The sequence below is a fragment of the Bactrocera dorsalis genome, chromosome 5 (assembly GCF_023373825.1).
Source record: "Bactrocera dorsalis isolate Fly_Bdor chromosome 5, ASM2337382v1, whole genome shotgun sequence".
In the NCBI taxonomy this organism is placed as follows: domain Eukaryota; kingdom Metazoa; phylum Arthropoda; class Insecta; order Diptera; family Tephritidae; genus Bactrocera; species Bactrocera dorsalis.
The window spans coordinates 42103486-42124109 of NC_064307.1; the positions used below are offsets into that span (position 1 = coordinate 42103486).

The window sequence follows — 20624 nt, forward strand, 5'->3', positions numbered from 1 at the left end:
CTTTTGCATCGTATATTCATGTGCATTAAATAACTTACACGAGTTTTATTTGTTGAGAATTCGTCTATTGATGTTCCTCAAAACTTATTTTGCAAATTTAATGAACAAAAAAATATAGTATTCGTATATCTATGCATGTACATCTATTAAAGAAGTTACACGAGCTTTATGTGTTGAGAATTCGTCTATTATTGTTTCCCAAAAATTAAAAAAATACAATTTCTGAAAAAATTGACTCTATGAGCTATTGTTCTTGCTGTAGCGACATATAACATTCCTTAACTAATTTTCGAGTCCTTGGTCGGTTAAAAATCCGTGTTCGTTCTGTTTACTTTGAGCCGACTGTCGTGGCAACGGTTCTGTAATTTCTAATAATTAATTAACACTTTCTTTCGGTTCTTGTGGATACTTACTGCTTTGCATTCTTGAAATTTAGTAAAACACCTGCAGTTTCTTGGCAATTCATGCATTGTTGTATATTATACAATTTATTTTCATATATATGTATATGTCACAGTATTTTATGCGTCACAAAAAAAAATTGCTGCACTAATTTTTATTAGAAATTTTTTTTTTAACTTTTTACTTATTAATTTGCAAAATTTATGGACATCCATTTGCAAAAATTCATACAATGGCATAGCTCAAATAATATTAAATAAATAGTTTTCTTTATGAATTTTTCGTTTATTTTCCTTTTTCTAAATAATACTAGTAATAACAATTTCTTATAGGTCGAATTTTTCACATTTTTGTTTTTATCATTACTGTGTGCTTTGTACATTTTCCAATTTCAACATGCTTTTCTAGCTTTTATATACTTAATTAATTAATTATACAAATGTATTTATTATGCTTTATTATAATTAGTACTTTGTGTATATATAGGCATGCCTAGAAGTTGGTGCCAGCTTAAACGCTGTGCTTATTGATTCTGTTGCTTCACATTGTTGCTTTTTGCATACATACTATGTATATGTATATATATTTCGTTTATTCTATTTCTTAATTCCTTTTTTTCAATTGCATACCGCAATTAAAACTACTTAAATAAAAAATATGTATACGTAATAATTAGTTGACAATTCGCACTGAGGTGAATACCCTTCCGCTCAGGTTGCATTGTACGCTTAAAAAATTCCTCTTTCACATACGTGAAACGATTTTCGATTTGAGCACTTTACAATGTATATCAAAATATAGCTGAAAAGAAGGCGCGTTATGTGAAATTCTAAAAAGAAAAAAATTTATATATTTGTGTCTATGCCTAAGAGCATTAGTAACTAACTGATTATATAGACATATGTAATTATTGTACATATTAATATACAACACATCAAAAATCGTTTGTAACGAGTTAACAGTGTTTTGTTTTATTGTTTCATTGAATCGAAAATATTTACACATTAACGTATAAATATAGAGTTTTGAGTTGATTTGTAAACAATACTATATTTTCGCTTCACAATCGCATTCACTCTCGTTTTCTACATATTTTACATATTTAGTATGCCTATCACTATACACATAAGTTTCAAGTACATTACCGATTAAAAAGGATTTTTTGCGAGTCGCTTGAATTTCCTACAATACTCGCGTTTCTAATCTCTCTCACACTTTACAAATTGCATGATTTGCCTTACAAATTCACATTTAAATATGCATATAATAATGCAGCATTTTCCTTAATAACAACAAATAATAATTGTTTAACATTTTTCGTTTTGCATTCACATTAAAATCTTGCGTACATTCCAGTACATATCTACAATACATAATAATTTTTTGTTTGCTTGTTGTTTTGGTTCGACTTTTTTGGTACATTTTGCTTAGATTACGAACTCTATACGCGTTTGGGCTTCGAATTATAGGTGTTTACTTATAAGCCAACCCTTTAGCTATATTGCGAGCTTATTGTTTCGTTTAGCTATTTCAATTAGTACTATATAATAATATAAATTATTAATTAGCTAGAAAGCTAGACTTTTAAATTTGTGTGTTTGCGTGTATTGTGTATGTGTGTGTTTGTGTATGCATTTAAAATTAGCTTAAATATTGAATAAGTTCTGCGTTTATTTGTTGTTTTTTTTTATTACTGTTATAATTGATTTTTCACTTTTTAAGCTTAATAATGGTTAGTTAATAAAAAAAATATCGCTCTGGTTTTTTGTAGTCTTGACAGCGCACACACATTCGCAATAGTGTGTGTTGTGTGTTACCTCTTGTAACACTTTCATTCTTCACTTTATATGGCATTTTCATCTAACCTATTACCGCAAAAAAAATTTCAACAAAATATTCTAACACTCCTCTAGCGTTTGTTTGTATTATTTACCACTTTATAACTTGGATTCGGCGCCACTTTTATTTGTTTCACTTGGAAATCCTCTGTCCGTCTCCTCATGTTGTGGACTGGGTAGAGTTTTCACAATTTTCGGTACAATCGTTATGGGCTGGTCTTCTTCATCTTCCGCCTCTTCACCTTGCTCCTCATCGATTGGTGTGAGCGTATCAATCTGCATTGGTGTTTCATCGGAGGTGGTGCAACGTTTTAGGCATGGCGCCATAAAGCTGGTGATCGTGGATAGCGCAAATAAACCGCCCGCCATATAGAATGGCAGATCGTAGCTTTGGGTTGCATCGTAAACAGCGCCGGCTAGTGGCGATCCAATGATGGCGGCAAAACCTCTGAATAAAATAAGCAAGCCGAAGGCATTGGTGAGCTTGTCCAGTCCCAATAAATCTACGAGTATAATTGACGTGAGTGAAATGTAACCGGAAATGGCGATACCGAAGAATATGGACATGGTCACGTAGGCACCGTAGGAAGAGCAAAGTGGTGTTAATGTAACGGCCACCGTGGAAATGAGTAGGCAAATGTTGTTGAGAAACAGTGAGTCGACTTTGGGAAAATCGGCCACATAACCGCAAATTACCCTGCCAAAGGTGTTTGTTATGCCGATAATTGAGAGTAGAAATGATGCTGAACTATCTTCGATGCCATCTTTTTTAGCCGCATCCACTAGATACACAAATGGCACGTACAAACCGGCCATACCGAATATATTGGAGACGCCGATAAGCATAAAAACTGGATCCTTCAATAAGCTGACGTCCAACATTGTATTGAAAACGGATTTAATGGAGTCTGGTATGGTGAGACAGGGACAAAGATCGTATTGTCCACGTCCTTTTTCAGCTTCAGCCAACGGATCATGTACACGTACACTTTGCATGCTCTTTTCATATTTGGTTAACGATAGCACGGAGTTGCGGTAATTCGTGAGTGATTTTTGCGATTGGTATTGTGGCAGATTTGTCACAGATCCGGAGTAGAAGATATCTTTACGTGACATTGGACGCACCATTTTGCCACTGGACTGACTCTGTGAGAGCGATATTTTCGATGAGTTAAATCCCATTTCAACACCATTGCTGTCGAGGTCGCCGCGCGATGATGCACGTATGGCGGCTAAGGATGGCTGGAAACGTTCGCTGGCTGATGTCTTGCGTACACGATTGAAAGAAGGCACCGAACCATTCTTTGGAAGACTTTGATGGTCTGCCATAAAGGCGGGCTGTGAGGCATTGCGTGTCATTGCATCCACCGAGTTGTAAGGGCTGGTCTCGGTTTCCGAATTACGATGTGAACGCCTGCCGCTACGCTTCACATCCAATTGTCCATTGCTATCGACAGTTGGTGGACTTTGTGCGCCAGTTTGATATTCGACCACTTTTGCTTCGGTGATAGTTGGTAGTGTTGAGACGGGATGTAATGAACCCTGTTGGGCGAGCAATTCCAAATTCAGACTAGAGTGTACACCGGGATCGGCATTGAGTGGCATTTTCAGCTTACGCTCCATGGTGCCGTCCGGCAGCTGTACCATAAAATGTGAACCAGCAATTGAACCACGTTCCAATTGCAATTGCTTCTCCTCGTACATACGCTGCATGAGCGGTTTAACCTTCTTCTTTTTGGGGTAGGTGAGTGGACGCATCATAGCGCCAAATATGGCACAATTCAAAATGAGACCCGCGAAGATGAGTAGTGCATTCTTCCAGCCATACAACTGCAACAAATACGTCGCTAATGGCGCGAAGGCGAACGTGCCGAATCCAGAGCCACATACCGCAATACCGGTGGCCAGTGAACGTTTGGTTTCAAAATAATAACCGACAGCCACAACTGCAGGCAAGTAAATCATACCGAAGCCGAAACCTCCGATCACACCATATGTTAGCATCAGCATATTAATGGACGTGCTCATCGTGCTCAGTACGAATGCTATACAACCCACAACGCTACCCGCAATGCATACTGCACGGCAACCATATTTATTCGCTAACGCGGACACAATTGGACCAGCGCTCAGATAAACACCACTCAGTAAACTGCCTACCCAGGCCACCTTGCCTTTGCCTTCACCAAAGTAATCGACGAATTCACCAAGGAATATACCGAACGTGTACGCGATACCGTCCACAATCATGTTGCACATAAACGACGCAAAACAGATGACCCAACCGTAACCGCCGTCTGGCGGTGGTGGCAGCTCGCCGTATTCGCTGAGATCATCCTCATCGTCTGGACTGACGGTGCCTTCCTGCAGGTCGGCGGTAAGGCGCGCGGCTTCTTCACATGCAACTTCACTGTCTGTACGATCGAATTTACGTAGACGCGTACCGGAACCCAGCGCATTTGTATCACCCATATTTTTATTTTTTTATTTTTAATACTATTTTTTTCTTATTGCTATAGAGTTAGAGGTTAAGTGGCGTATTCTAACGAAGCTAGGTAGTTGTTAGGTGTTCCAAGTATTTTTTGCTTCAACACAATAACTTCACTTATGCTTTTTTCTTTTATGTTTTTATAGTCACTTTTAAGTATTTTATTACACTTCGTAGCCGTGGTTGCACTTCAGAAGTTATTTATTTTGTTCGCTTGCTTGCTTTCTGCTTGCCGTTCTTCACAACTACATCACGAGCAAAATAATTTTTGGTTTGCTGCCTTTATTTTTTCAACTACCCTACACGTTTTTTCGTCCCTTTTTTCCTTCTACTTTGACTTTCACTTTTTTTCTCTACCACGTACGATTATAGGCGAATATTTTTGTTGTTTCTGTTTTTGATGTGCGTGTTGTTTTATTTTATATTTTTTAACTTCTTATTTAATTTTTTTATATCATTTTATTATAATTCTTGTAAGTGCGCTCGAGAACTTGCGACCACCGCGATTATTGATGGTCAATTGTCGCGGTTCAGCAAAGTTCAATATTAATTTAAGAATTTCTTCCTTTTGGATTTCGGCACTGTTTAAGCTTTATCTTCGCAGACTGCTGTGCTAACTGCTGACTGCTGGCGGTTGGCTGACTCGCTGTCACACATTAACTCTGCACGTTTGTTCGCTCGCGCTGTTAGTTACTTGTCTGGCTGGTTAGCTTGTCGGCTTGTCGGACGTTTGATGGGTGGTGGGCCGCTACAACAACACTATGCTCTCTGCTCTCCGTCGATAACGTTGGCGAAGACGACTTCGACCACAACAGCAACAGCAACGACAAAAACGCGCGGTACAACTGCCGTGTGCTCTTGATGATGATGAGTAGTCTCAGTGGCAATAGTAATCGTCGTTATTCGCCTTCAAGGGTGGCTGAGCGGTGAGCGTAATACGAGCACCGAACGTATGACAGTTTCGTTATAGAATGTGCGCTCTGCTCTTGGTTGCGCTGCTAGCACGCGGCGTGAGTGCGAGAGCACGTTTGGCTATGAATTTTTGCTTGCTATTGAAGTTATTTATTTGATAATTTCTTGATATTCTTTTACACTTTGTTTTGTTGACGTTATCGAATGGAATGACACTTTTTCGTGTGTATGTTTCGTTTTATTTCAATGATGTTTTTGTTTTATACGCTTTGGCTATAGGTTCGTATGCTTTTTTTTTGTTATGCGCTGCAGTAACTATGCAATGCACTTGAGCAAGTTTCTTTTTATTTGTATTTAACAAATTTACACTGTATATGCTACCGGAGAAGCAGAATTTTCAACAATTCAGGTAACACTAAACTACTCAATTTTTTATTTTTATTATTCTCTATTTTTAAATATATATAAACACATGTTTTGTAAGTATATAAGTTAGCAAAGCAAAGCTAAAGAAAAACGCGCGCGTTTTTAATGAGAGTGTCACTTTTATGGCTAAAAATTTGTAATGAATTATTTTCAAAAAATTTGTTTTTACTTGCTACTTTGTATAATTAACGTTTCACCTATAATTTCTTTTATTTTTGATTTTTTGTTTTAATTGAGATCAGTGCTTTTTGCTGCGTAGTAAATTTTAATATTGCTTTTATTTGAATAAATATATTCTCCAAGCTTTTTAAAGCCTATAATCTATAGTTTATTTTCTACACGTTTTTGTTTATATGCATATATGCAAGTATATATGTATGTGTTCATGAGCATTTTCTTTGTTACACTTAGCCGCTTTTCCTCAAAAGCGCTTTTCCTGTATTTTTTCCCTATTCTTTGCTCGCCAATGTGCAGCACCAGCTGTCATTTATTGTTTGCTGCTATGTGGTCTTCTTCTATATGATTATATGTAACTTTTTGAGTATTTATTTTTCATTTATCTACGCTTTTGACTCTGCTCAGCTGCTTGCGCGCTGCAACTTGTGTTTATAGTATGCGCTTTGTTATTGTTTTTGTTATTATTGAAATACTTAAACGCTGGGGCGTATCTGCACTTTCGACTTTGTTGTATTTTTATGCATATATTATTTTTTTAATTTTTTTTTTTAATATTCTGCTATTTTTTGTCTTTTTCGCTTTCAATTTGCATTGACAGCAAATGAAAATGCATAGAACCGTTAACCCCCTTACCTTAGGCTTTCGTGCATTCAACGTGTTGGCATTTTTTCTCTTTGTTACAATAAAATATACTGTCTTCCTTTCAACCTTGCTCTTCAATTGCTCGAGTTTTGTACTTGCAACGTGTTAACCGTTTGCAATAGAAATTTTAATTCAAGTTTAAATGCGTAATGCGACGAAAATGTTATTGTTGTTGTGAATCAAGTTGTTATACCAGCGCTAATTCTTATTGTTTTTTGTTTCAGTGCTGTGTTGTGGACGTGTGTTGTTTTGGTTTGCAGGTGTGCTAGTTGGTTAACATTCATCAAAATGCATTGCATTTACATGCATACATACATAAATGGCATCACATTAGAAATTTGCCAAATGCATTAATTTGTATATTTCCTTTTGTCTCACGCTGCCTCCTCTCGCTATATGCACTTTAATATCTCATTTTCCGCCTGTCGAATGTGGTGTGTTAGCGTTTTGCACCGTTTTGTTTTTGTGGTATTTTGCTATATTTCGATTTTCCGTTTTGTTCTACACGACCGCAAAGTTTCCGTTTTGCCTTTTGACAATGAATATTTAATTTTCTTTTTTTTTAATGTTTGTTTTATACAACCATATTACATTATACAAATGTGTTAGCCGAGCGAGTGCTCCGTTTCGTTCGACGCGTGATCGATAAATGTTTTCAACAAAAACAACAAATCCACGAGCTTGTTACAAAGAACGTTGTCGCCACAGTCACAGCTATGCCGCTGCTGCGTTTATGTACGCTGCCACCGTCAACGCCAACGCCGACGCCACCGACACTACTGGTATAGGCAGTAGCACCGCTGCCACTGTTGCTATTGTTATTGCTTTGGTTGTTACTGTTGGTTTTAGTTTCGTATAGCAGCTAGTCGCAACGTTGCTGTCGTCGTTGTCGTTACAGTTGACTCAGTCGTCAGTCGTCGCTGCTGTTGTCGTTGTTAGAGTTGTTGCTTGCCTAACAGCTCCATCACTGCCTCCAACCAACAATAACAACGTACGTCAATTGAATTTCAGTTGAATTTTTATTATATTACTCGCAGTTTTTATTATTTTATTGTTGTTGTTTTATTTAGCGCTGACAATTTAAATTTATTAATTATTTTATAAAATATTTCTTATATGATTTTTCACAGCGCAATTGGCTAAATGACTGACGGCCTACCTGCTTTGCTGGTGACTGTAACAGTTCGTTTGTGAACGTCGCCGTCAACGACGCTGGCGTCGTGCGACTCTTCTGTTGTTAACACTCGCAAGTGATATTTATATTTGCTCGCTTTTTTCGTCAACTGTAGCTGAATAAAAATATTATGCTAGAAGAAAATATGAATTTTGCTTTAGCTAATTGTGGTACAACAGTGTTACGCTGCACCACTAGAGGAAAGCACAATTCGCACGGTTGTTTCGCTGCCGACTGCCAACTGACCTGGCTGTAAAACTTGCCAATGCATACAGCTGTACAGCTGAACAACGAAAATGTTCTATGCAGCGCGCGCCGCCCCAAACTGTTATACGAATTTCAAGCGAAGATGATTTGTAGCGACGACAGCGGTGTTGGTGGTGGTGCAGGGTACGCATACGTAGTGTTGTACCACCAGCAGCTGAACAAAGCGGTGTGTGTACACATGTCTATGGGAATGCTTTGTATTTGACCGCCGTCATTGTTGCTGCAACGCGCTAAAATCATATATCCATACATGTTTGTGTGTATATGTGTATAGGCTACAGCCATTTTCGCGCTCTCCCTATAGTGCCCAATAGAGCAGGCAGGCGCAGTAGGTACACCGCTGTGCTCCCAACGAACGAGCGGATAATATTTCGTCGCCACTCTGCTGGCGCTACTCGCTCATTCATCAACAATGCATTGCCACCGCTCTGCCGGAGAGGTGCTGCGCTCATTGATAGATAGACAAACAAAAAGTGTTTTGTTTGCATTCAAGTTTATTTAGTTTTTGTTTGGCTGCTTGCTTCACTTCTACTTTATATTCTGCTTTGTTTTGCGAAAAGCAAATTTTCGCTGAGCGTACAATTTCTGACAATTCACCGTGTAATAACAATAAAGCAGCACGTCAGCTGCTGTCACCTGGTCTTCGGCAAAGTTCTATGCATATGTGGAGGTTTTGCATTGTAAAAGTGGTGTGATTTCAATGGAAACTCGGAGAGAGCCAGAGCGTTTGCTGTGGCAATCATGCTTGGAAATGCGTCAACAAATATGCCTCGCGGTCTGTTAGCAACCGAAAACTCAAACAACAACAACAATATCAGCAGTAACAACAACGCGCATACATAGGTGACGAAGTCTTTGCTGTCAAAAACAGCAAAATGCTGAGCCAACCAACTAACCAAACGACCGACCATTCATACCCGGCATTATGCTTGCTTACGTAGTGCAGCGCTTCTCGCCAGCAAACAGCTCAAGCGTGTATGTGTGGACCGACCGCCACTTCCTCGAGCGGCATCGCATTGCAACGCCATAAGTTAAGTCTCTGCTTTATAATCCATTAGCTGGAGCTTTAATTTACTTACGTTGTGACGTTTTTTTTCTGTTGCTCTGCATTCGGCGAAGCAAGGGTGGTTTTCTTCGTTCATTCATGCAATCAGTTGTGCGAAAAGTAAAAACCGGGAAGACATTGTTGCCATGCATATGAACTATAAGTATATGTAAAAAGGTTTCTTTTTTCTATTTGTGTGTGTGTGTGCTTTGAGCATATGTATGTATTTCTCACTGTTGGTCTGCTTGCTCAGCTGTTTTGTTCCACCCATTTTTGATGACGGTTTAGCGCATAGAGCAGTGTCAGCAGGTGACCGGCCATGCTGTAGTGTGTCATGTTTGTATGTATGTATTTGCTAGTTATCGAATTTTATCAAATTGCTAATACACTTTCGCTTTATTTTTATCACTGTTGCATGGCAACGTTGCAGTAGATTAATACCGTTTCACATGTTTGCTGTACTCACATTTGTGCTGACTTTCATTGAACACGTGCTGTCGGAATAACCAATTTGTACCCAAAGAGGTTGCTGGGTGCCCGCTAGGAAATTTATTCGATTTATTGAATTTTTTGTAGACTCTTAATTTATTGGTTCTCAAATTTTTATTTCATTAAGTTTTCAGATATTATTCCGATATTGGCCTATGGGTCGCAGAACCACATACCAAACTCTCCATACCTATGGGTGGTTTTCCGAGCATATTCCAAGCAGAGGTCTTTGCTATAAGTCGGTGCAATGAACGTATAGTTATATTAAGGGATAGTCAAAACGTTCACTGCTTACGAGATCAAATCGTTATTAGTGCAGGAGTGTATAGAACGATTGAACTGTCTATCAGATCGTAACTAAGTGCACATACTTGTCTTAAGAAGCACTTATATTATATGGGTCTAGCCCCTTGTGCGAATTGCCGGTTCTGTGACATGGAACCTGAAACTCCAGAACACCTCCTAATGGACTCCATATCAGTCTGTAGACGCAACGTAAAGGCGCTTGGATCTATGTTTCCAAATAGAGATCACATTGACTCTATAGCACTTAGGAATTATTGGAACTTATTGTAATTTTTCAATATGCTGGACTAAGTGAGGCGTTGTGAGCTAAGAGAGGGCACAATAGACCTTGTGTTGCGGTACAATTCTCATTTATTTATATAAGGAGGCCCTTTAAAACGGTAAAAAGTGAAAGAAGTTCATATTAGGTTGGGAAACATCGGAAACGAAAGATAAAATAACAACAATGAGAGAAAAAGTAATTTACAGACAAATTTATTTGAAAAATTCAAATAACCAAGTTTTTGGGTTTCTTATTTTACAACAAATTTGTTTCTTTCACGGAACTTGACGGAAAATTAATTTGTTATGTCCCAAAATAAAAAAAGAAATTATTAAATTTCTTAAAGACCCGAAAATGATTGTGCAATAATTTAGGCTAGCGTTCTGAGAAAAAAAGTTTCCCAACAGTTGGATCGAACTGTATTTTCAATCAACTTTTATTAAGTGGTCTGGTTATTATAACAAATTAGGGCGTTCAAAATCCGTCGATTTCGAAAATATTTCAACTTCTTACTGAATTCATATTTTCTTCACATAGTCCGTGCACCTATTACCTAGAGACCAGTTCTTAACTAGTTTAGGTGCACTACTAGGAAGATTCGTCTGCAGGGCAATTTGTGACACACGCGACTTTGTATATTGGCATATAGAATATTGCTGACCTATAAATTGTAATGCCATCATAGTGGAGGCAATGCATGGTCCGAACAGCAATTTGCTGTTTCTTGACAACAAAATCAGAAAAATGTCACAGCTCGCTGGCGGTTTACACGTACAATAACAGCAAATAATGGTGCTACTAAGCAGTGAAAGGCGCGACACTGTCATAACCACACATATACATGCATATTTATAACAGTTTTATTTGCTAATAAATATTGTCGAGGAGCTGAAGGATGCCTCGCTTATGTTGAAAGCCCATTCATTTATCGCATTTATTGTTTCTTTTGCTATAATTACAATCCTTTTATTTTTGCATACACCTTTTTATGGCGAATCAATTTACATACACACACACGCCAGCTTTTGTTCTGGCGAGTATTTGCATTTCGCTGCTTTGTCTTTGTACGAAATGACTGTGCAGTCGTGCGAATGCTGGTATCTACATATGTATGTATGTATGTAACAAAGAAATGGGATTTATTTTTGTGTAAACACACATCTCTCTCGGTACTATTGGTATGCAACGCCGTCATATGTGCACCTCGTCGTTTCACATACCGCGTATAACACTAGAGGATACGAGTATACCAGTATTGCATCGTCACGTTCGCCACCTTTCAATCTAATATACATAGAGTATTCTCAAGTGAATACAAACGGACATACTCGTACACCGTTATAGACAATTCTATATGGGCTCAAAAGAAAGGAAAATCAAGCCAAAGTCAAAGCAAGAACAAAACACATACACACGATTACATAGCTTAGGGGGTTTGTCTGACTGCCCTAGTCATTCGGTCAATGTCACTCACGCATACATACACACACACAAACAAATAATAGCAGAAAAAATATTAGCATTTAACATTTTGCGCTCTTTAAAGCCCCAAAGCTGAAAAGTGACTTAATCCAATTCAGCCCGAGGAAGCGCTCGTTGGTTCGGTCGTTAACCGTTAAAAGTAAAACATCGCTACCCGAATTTAATTTGAGTTATTTGAATCGTATTGACATGATTTCATCAACAACAACAATAATAGCAGCAACAGAAACAACATCAACAGCAACAAAAATAGCGCATTTGTCTTTTGTAGTGACATTCTTCCTTATGTTGGCGAGATGTGAGCTTTGATTCTACTTGCTCGGCATTTTCTTTGCCTTAGTCATGGTTATTAAAAGTAAAAATGGCGTGTAGATTTTGTTGTTCTCAAAATATATGTACATAGAAGTAATATATATTATAGTAAAGTAATACATGCATATACATATGTATGTTTTTGAAGATATATTATATCTGCACTTGAACCCACACAGCATTTAATATTACGAGCGTTTGACATTAAAGCGACTGGAAAAATGCGTGTTCTGCTGTCAATAATGACGTCAGAGTGTTGTTTATAGTTATAGCAATATGTAGATTGCCAAGTTTTCTCGGTGGATGTGAGACTGTGATTGTTCACTTAAAATCAATCACTTTTTATGTTAATAATAACGGTATAATCTGAGGACGATTTCTTCTTTTAACATTATACTAACTTTTCATATTCTAGACAGCCAATAATAATAATTAGGGGCCTCTTAAAGTCCAGAAGAAAACGTTTTTTGAAATTTCAAGCTACAGTTCGGTCTTTAAGCTTTCACCATATCATATCGGTCAATCCGTGGAACCTAATATTGAAATGCGGAGAGAATTGTTTATGTCAACAATGGGTAAAATTGGGTCAGTACTTCCGCCAGCACCAATTACTTAATTTAATTGGTTAATACATATGTATGTATGTATATGAGTTAACTCATAGAGCATCTTTTACAGTTTTACTAACTCCCACACACCTTACATACGAATTCAAGTCTTTATAAAAGGAACTTCAAATTTGATGGGGAATGTTTATTATCATTGGAAAGAATATTCCTTGCTTTTTTTGGAGATTATCTCTTTCAAATGTTGGCCACGACTACGTCGCAGATGGTCCATCTGTTGAGTCCAATTTTCGATGACTGGTTCGAGCATTTCGACTGGTAACTGGCGAGAGACACGCGAGATGTTTTGTTCTAAGGCCTGAGTCGAAGCGGGATTGACCGCATAGACCTTGAACTTTACATATCCCCAGGAAGAATTCTAACGGTGACTTTACAAGATTTTTGTGGCCAATTAACCCGCCCAAAACGTGAAATTATCTGTTCACCGAAGTGTTCTCTCAAGAAATCCATTGATTGATGCGATGTGTGGGAAGTGGTGTCGTCTTGTTGAAACCAAATTGCGTCGAGATCACGAGCTTCAATTTCAGGTATCAAATATGCGGCGCTATTGACAGTTATGCTCTCACCAGCATAATTTTTGATGAAATATGGACAGATGATTCCACCGACCCACAAACCACACCAATCCGTTGTTTTTTCTGGATGAAATGGCAGCTCTTAAAAATCTTTTGGCTGCTCTTCGTCCAAAGTGAGACAATTTTGTTTGTTTACATACTCGTTGAGCAAGAAATGGGTCTCGACTCTAATTCAAAATGAATTCCCAAGCTGTAACAGCAAGCCTTAGCATCTGCTTTACCCACTAGGATCGTTTGGGTAAGTGTCTGTGCGTCTTTTCAACAGAATTGTCACTTTGCAAATCTACTGAAAACGCCTCGTCAGTAGCCACTTTGCCGTTTTAGCGGCGCTATGCAAGGCAAACGCATAATTTATGTAAATGCTTGGAAGGATTCAACACCAAGCAGTGCAGGTCTTACCTTCGGCTACTCTGTCATTTACAACTTGCTCGCAAGCCCACTTTGCTTTGCATAAGCGCTCGACTGCGCGACTTACTAATCAACGTTAAAGGCGAATACTTAGCTGCACTTTAAATTGCACCAAGTCACTTATTTATTTACCATTACAATCTGTTTTATATTTGTGCACGTGTACACATACATACACACACACACGCACACACCTAAACAGTCATTAGTAGGCGATTTGTAGCAATTTAAAGTAATTTACACTACGAGCTTATTGTTTGAAAAAGGCAATGCGGTTGATTTTGCATCGATTTTATAGCAAGTGCATTGTATGTATGTATGTAGGTGTGTATGTCATCAATGGAATTGTTGTGTGTGAAACTTTTGTTGTTTTTGCGTAAACCGACTCGCTTCTCTACAAACAGGAGATTCATCACTAAGCGGAAGTGTTCGTATTGTTGAAAGTAGTTTGTTGTTGCTATTGTTTTCTCTGTGATCAGTTTTTGTTTATGACTTACAATTGTTGTATTTACTCAAAGTTTTTCTTGTGTTACATTGAGGTGAAATTAGAATTGTTTTTGCAATAGAGAGGCAAAAATATATGTATGTATAAAGAATAGTAGGTGTGTTGGCGAGACATTAAGGCCAATATCAGTTCGAAATTTCTTGCTTTCCTTCATGACTGTTCGGCTATTTAATATTTTTCATATTCATTTTGGCTATACAATCCTTAATCTAACACCGCTGCAAATATATTTAGCCGATATTAAGCTGTAGAAATTACTAAAGCAAAGCAAGAAGGGAGATTCGGTGTTTATCTTGTCTATCTATTATATCCACATCACAGCTTTCACGAGTTCTATGTTTCCATGTCGTTAGTCTGCAGTCTTTGTTGCTCTCGCCAAAATGGCACTTAATAGATTTTGTGTATTGAATTTCTCTTATTTAAAGCATAATTATTTTCTTTCTTAATTTTCTGGCGAAAGAAGAAGCTAGAAAGCCGTGAGTCAGTTTTATTCAAATGAAACTTTTGCTGACACATTTTCTTCACTTTTTTCCATTGAAGCAATCGATTTGTAATGTTTTCAGTTATCGGAAAATATGTGTTGAATTCCAGAATCCAAGTCAAGTCAAGCATTTGTTTATTAATAAAAAATGTCAATAGTGAGCAAGAATTGATAGACGTCGAGTTCACTTGACATATTATCTGTTGTATTCTGCAAACATCCACCATCTTTTGTTTGACAAAAAAGAAAACAGGAAACCTCAGCTGATAACGTTTTCCGCATTCCCTTGTCATAGGGCTCGTTGCACTTAAGTCTAAGAATTCTGATAAGACATAGGAACAGTGGTACAAGTAATGTATTTCCATTTTAGATAGCTTTTTATAGAATAATCTCCATAAAAAGTTTATTGTAGCAATTTGAGAGAACTCTGCATAAGTATGATAAGTGTCATATCGCCGCCCTATACTTGTTGATCGTCGTGTCTAAACTCGAAAAGAGAGTATTGAGAATTTTATGCAGTTAAAGTTCTTCAAAGAGAGAAAACGCTATTCATTGATTGATTTTTAGCATGAAAATATAATACATTTGTATAACTAAAAAAGAAATTTAATATAATGCATTAAATTTTGTAATTTTTTATTTCCAATTATTGGTTGCTTTGGGCTTTCTTGTTTTCGGAAAGTTTGAAACCGCAGCAAGAGCTGGCTGGTTTATTTTTTCGTTAATGACTATTCACAGAAGTATTTTTTAATAAATGAGCGTGCATATCTACATATGTACATATATGAATATATATTACTAATTTACACAGTTTTAAGAACCTCATTTTGCGCTTTTCTAATTTTTAAACTTTTTTGGGGAAAATCATCTTCAGAAACCATGTGGTTTTTTTTAATTACATTTTGTTCAATTTTATATATTTTCTAATGAAGAGGATTTTTGGTAATATTGTACAGAAAGTCGCACAACATGTTCTTAGCTTAATGGGTTAAGGCCAGTCTAGTACCATCAATGTAGACAAACTTTGAAAAGGAGTAAAAGGAATCAGAGTTTTCTTTTCAGATTGTATTAAACATTTTATTGAAAATTTGATACAATGGCGGTCACAGATAGACTGATTTGAAATATTCAGTTCCACCTACTGAGGCTTATTCCCTTGTTCGTGGGGTGGTTCTTCAATTCATAATCAGTGCATATTAAGTTTGCCAAACTCAAGTCCTTGACAAGGTATCTTTACAAAATTTGGCACAGATTGTTATCTAAAGCAAAGAGGCCATCTCCGAATATATTGTTCACTTCGGACCATTATAGCAGACAGCTGCCTTACAGACGTAACGATGAAAATCAAGATAAAGATTTTCTATTATAAGCATAGCTTTGGTGCAGCCGAGGTTAGAGGCTACGTTAACCTTTTCATTATTCTATCAATTTAATACCCTTAATTTGTATAATGTTGAGACTCGACTATAAGTCTCTGACCAGTTGAGTTTGAGCCTGAAATCCAGCTATATGTCTAAATTCAAAGTTTTTCTTCGAACAATTAATCGGGACTGGGCTTAGGGCTGCTCATGAAACTTGATTTTAGGGCGTTAGTCCATATTATGTGACGGTAAATACGATTTAAAACTGTCTCTAATTTATGATGTCAAGATGAGAATTTGAGAATTTTACTTAAAACAGGAGAGAATTGAGAAATCTTATTTTTATTAGCAGTATAGTCGAATTGGTGTCTACGCCAATAAAGAAGAAGAAGAAGTATAGCCGAATTTCCGACATTTTACGCTTAATTAATTGTAAATTCCAATAACCTACTAGCGCACCCTCGTATCTGTATACAATTCACATGATTGAAAATTCAACGCATATCTCTTTACTTATTTACATTTTCTTGCTTTGTGAGGTACCCCATCATTCTTCATCAATTGAAAAGAAAATGTATAAAAAGCTCTTTAAAATGTGTGCATTACTATGCAGGATTGTTGAACTGCTCTGAAATGAGCGAGAAGAGAAGTAGGAAAAGATCAATGCAATTGGTATACCAATACATGTAAATTTGTTTATGGCGTATATAGTTACTCAAGGCCATTAACGTGTCTCCTCATTAACATTTCGTTTCATCAAATTAAGTAATTTGCATTATTCGCACACAAACGATACGCTCGCCGCAATCAATGCTCCCCAATGAACTTTCGATTTGAGCTTAATGAACCGATAATAATCCTTACCTTACGGCATCGAATGCTGTCGCCGGTGACCTGATTAATTGTGCATGCAATTTGACAAAAAAGGTGAGCAGCGAGAAGCAGCAAAACACCCAAATTTCGCTTTTCACTTGCAATACTCGCTTTTGGGTCATAAATTTCGAGACAATCGATTTGTGGGCGACGAAAACACAGCAGCGAAATCACACGGTCGGGAGCAGGCCAGACCAACGAGCGTCAAGTGCAAGCGAGTAAAATTATTTGCGCACTTAAATGTGTGTATGTATGCATGTGTGTGTGAAAAACTTTGTATTTGTTTTTGCAATATTTTACTTGAAGACCACTCGGTCCATTTTAGCTACAACAAAAACGAAATTATTTATATTTTTTTGGCTTAAATCCAAAGTAAGTTTATATTCTTTTTTTTCTGCTTTGATTGTAATTTTTCCTGATTTTGTTGCTTTTTCTTCGTTTTTTTGTTTTTTTTTTGTTTTTTGTTTTTTTTTTCGTTTTTTTTTTGTTTCTGTTCTTGTTTTTCTCATTTATTTTCGCTTTTAAATGTTATTTTTGTTGTTGTGTTACTTTGTTTTTATTATTATTTTTGTTGTTATAGTACTTTTTTTGTTTTTTTTTTTTTGGCTGTGACAGCGAAATGCGAATGCAATGGTGACGACAGCTTTTGTTGAGAAACTGTTGGCCAGCATTTCCGTTTGTGTCTAAAGGTTAATCAGTGTATCGAGTGGGGCCCGCGGAATTCTAGAAATGCATTAGATTTACTGCCACGAATGTGATATACATACAGCGAATTTCTACTTTATATACATACTTATATATATGTATCTATTTATATGCTTCACGATACCTGTGTGTCTTTCGCTATTTGTACGTATATATACATACGTATGTATACATATGTGCATGTCTACATATATACAATTGTATTGATACTCGTATTTTGCCTCTGTGTGCTCTTTGCTTACTTCAATCATTTAATTAATTGCAATTGTTTGCATTGGAAATGGATGTCTATCGAGTTGGAAACACCCACAGCGTCATCTATCTTATTTGTAATTCTCTATGTACTTCAAAGTATTTACTTATATATTTAGATTCTTTCAGCAATTTGCTTTGTTTTTTCTTCTTTTTTTTATTTATTTTCGTGATCATATTTGTAGTTTTGCACTGACGTGCGACCAGTTTTTGTTGTTTTTTTTTCTGCCGCCAACCGAAGCAAAACACACAAAGGAGTGTTATATGATCTCGAATTCATGCAGTTGCTTATATATTATATAATATATATATTTTTTTATATATGTATGTAAAAAGCACTCGACGCATATACATATATCTATATAAACAGGTTCACTTAAATGTGCTCATCATGCATCCCTGGCTGCTAATTGTACGATGTGCCCTCTCAAATAACTCAAAAAAAAGTTGTACAATTGCATTGAGCTGACAAAAGTTGTAGTTTTTCAAGTGAAACGTCTAAAATAACATACATACCGACAGTATATGCATATTTATGTCACGTTTTGTCTAATATAAACTGGGAAATAAAATTAATTTACTTTTAAACTGAAATCATTATAATTTGTTTATACATTGTGACAAACAAGTACACAGGAATTGTAAATGAAACGCAAAATGGTTAATTATTCATCAATATTTATCTTGTCACCTTCAAAGTAATCCCCATCAGATGTAATACACTTATGCCAATTATTTTTTCAGTCCTCGAAACACTTTTCATAAACACTTTTTGGGATGGTCTACAGCTCCTTCAGCGAATTTTGTTTTATCTCTTCGATCGCCAGAAAACTAGTTCCGGCAATTTCAATATGAGGAAGTAGAAAAAATCACACGGAGCCAAATTTGGTGAATGTGGTCTGAAATGCGGTGGTATTCATAGCGTTTTTGGCTTTAAATTCTGTCACAATTGTACTCTTTTTGAAAAAAAAAATCAGCTTTATCGGGACGTGTCGAACAGGAACGCGTTTCATACCCAAAATATCTATCAATTTCATTCGGATTTCGCAGATCCGCGAGAAATGTCGAGCTCTCTTGCCATCTCTCTAATACTTGTCTGACGATTTTTCAGCACCATATTCTGCATTTTTTTTTTAAATATTTTTATCAGTTACAGAGATCGAAGGCCGTCCAAAACAAGGCATGTCTTCAAGGGTCTCTCAACCGTCTTTCTAGGCTTGTGTTTTTGATAAAACTGAATCAACGTACTAAGCCTTTTTCAACATTCGCAACGATTTCGCACAAGAAATTTGGTTAGAAACATGCAATATGAGACAAATTCTTTGTTCGATATTTTTATCCATTGTCAAAATGAGAACGCACTACTAAGGTGTACCAACTTAAGTAGCTGCTGTAAATAAATTGGTTGGCGGATCGTGCTCATATTTGGCAGAGATATATGTAGAGTAATATCATTTATCCTGGGAATTTAAATACAAATACCGGGTGCTTTTTTGTCACAATGTCGGTCAACGTATACCCCGCTTTTTGGTGATTATTCTGGTAAATTGGAGTGAAAAGTTTTACGATTTTTATATTTACATTTCGAAATTTTTAAAATTTGTTTTATAAAACGTTTCATTTAAGCTGTTACAAACTTCGTGGCAAACCCTGTTGGGGATATATGTAAAAATACTAATAAAAATACAGAATAAATTTTTTTTTTAAATATTGTGAGTATGTATATATGTATGTATGTATGTATGTATGACAGGTTTATTTCCGCTATTATTAAAAAATTGTGAATTAAATTTGACAATGAAATGTCTAAAACACTTAATGAGAAAATCTTCTAAAAACAGTATAAATATATAATTTATATGTGTATATAAGTATATTTATTTGAATGTACATACATGTCAATTGAATTGTGGAATATTGAAAGAAATTTTGTTGTGAAAAAAACCTAAATGATTCACAAAGTCACGTTTAGAAATAAAATAAATCATTTAGTAAAGAAAGAACATAAAACTAAATAAGAGAAATAAATATGTAATTATATGTATATATGTATAAATAAAAATATATAAATAACAAGTAAGGAAGGACTAAGTTCGGGTAACATTTCACACTCTTGCAACTTTCAAGGATTAAAGCCGGGGCAACATAAGGCTTGTTAGTTGTATAGGCTCTAGGGCAAGTTTTCACCCGATTTTAATCATTCTAATCGCAAAGATGCACCGTTATTAGAAAAACATGCGCTCTAAATTTTAATAAGATAACTTATATATTGGATTTGGAGGCTGACGCTGGCTCAGACATCACTTTTGACAGCCATTACATTGAAGTCGTAGATAATTTCGTCTGTCTTGGAATCAGTATCAACACCAACAACAATGCCAGTCTCAAAATCGAACGCAGGATAACTCCTACCAAGAGGTGCTACGACATACTGACTAGGCATTTGAGAAGTAAAGTCCTCTCTCGACGAACAAAGACCAAACTCTAAAAGTCACTCATCATCCTCCTCCTGGGTTGAAGGCATCACCTGATAGTCGGCGTTTCGAGATTTCGAGAGAGAGGTTCTGCGGATGATTTATGGTCCTTTGCACATTTCCGACGACGAAAAAGTCAACT

At 36.5% G+C, this 20624-nt stretch overlaps 2 protein-coding genes across 2 annotated transcripts in view; one reads left to right on the top strand and one right to left on the bottom strand.

Moving 5' to 3' along the window:
- The window catches only part of LOC105229055 (alpha-protein kinase 1), a 55740-nt gene that overhangs the window by 4545 nt on the left and 30571 nt on the right, over window positions 1-20624 (top strand). The window lies entirely within an intron of this gene.
- On the bottom strand, window positions 664-8288 carry LOC105229054 (monocarboxylate transporter 14). Its single transcript, XM_011209121.4, has 2 exons — window positions 8045-8288; window positions 664-7957 (listed from the first exon to the last, which is right to left on the bottom strand). The coding sequence occupies exon 2, from the start codon at window positions 4710-4712 to the stop codon at window positions 2340-2342; it is 2373 nt and encodes a 790-aa protein (XP_011207423.2). The 5' UTR covers window positions 4713-7957; window positions 8045-8288; the 3' UTR covers window positions 664-2339.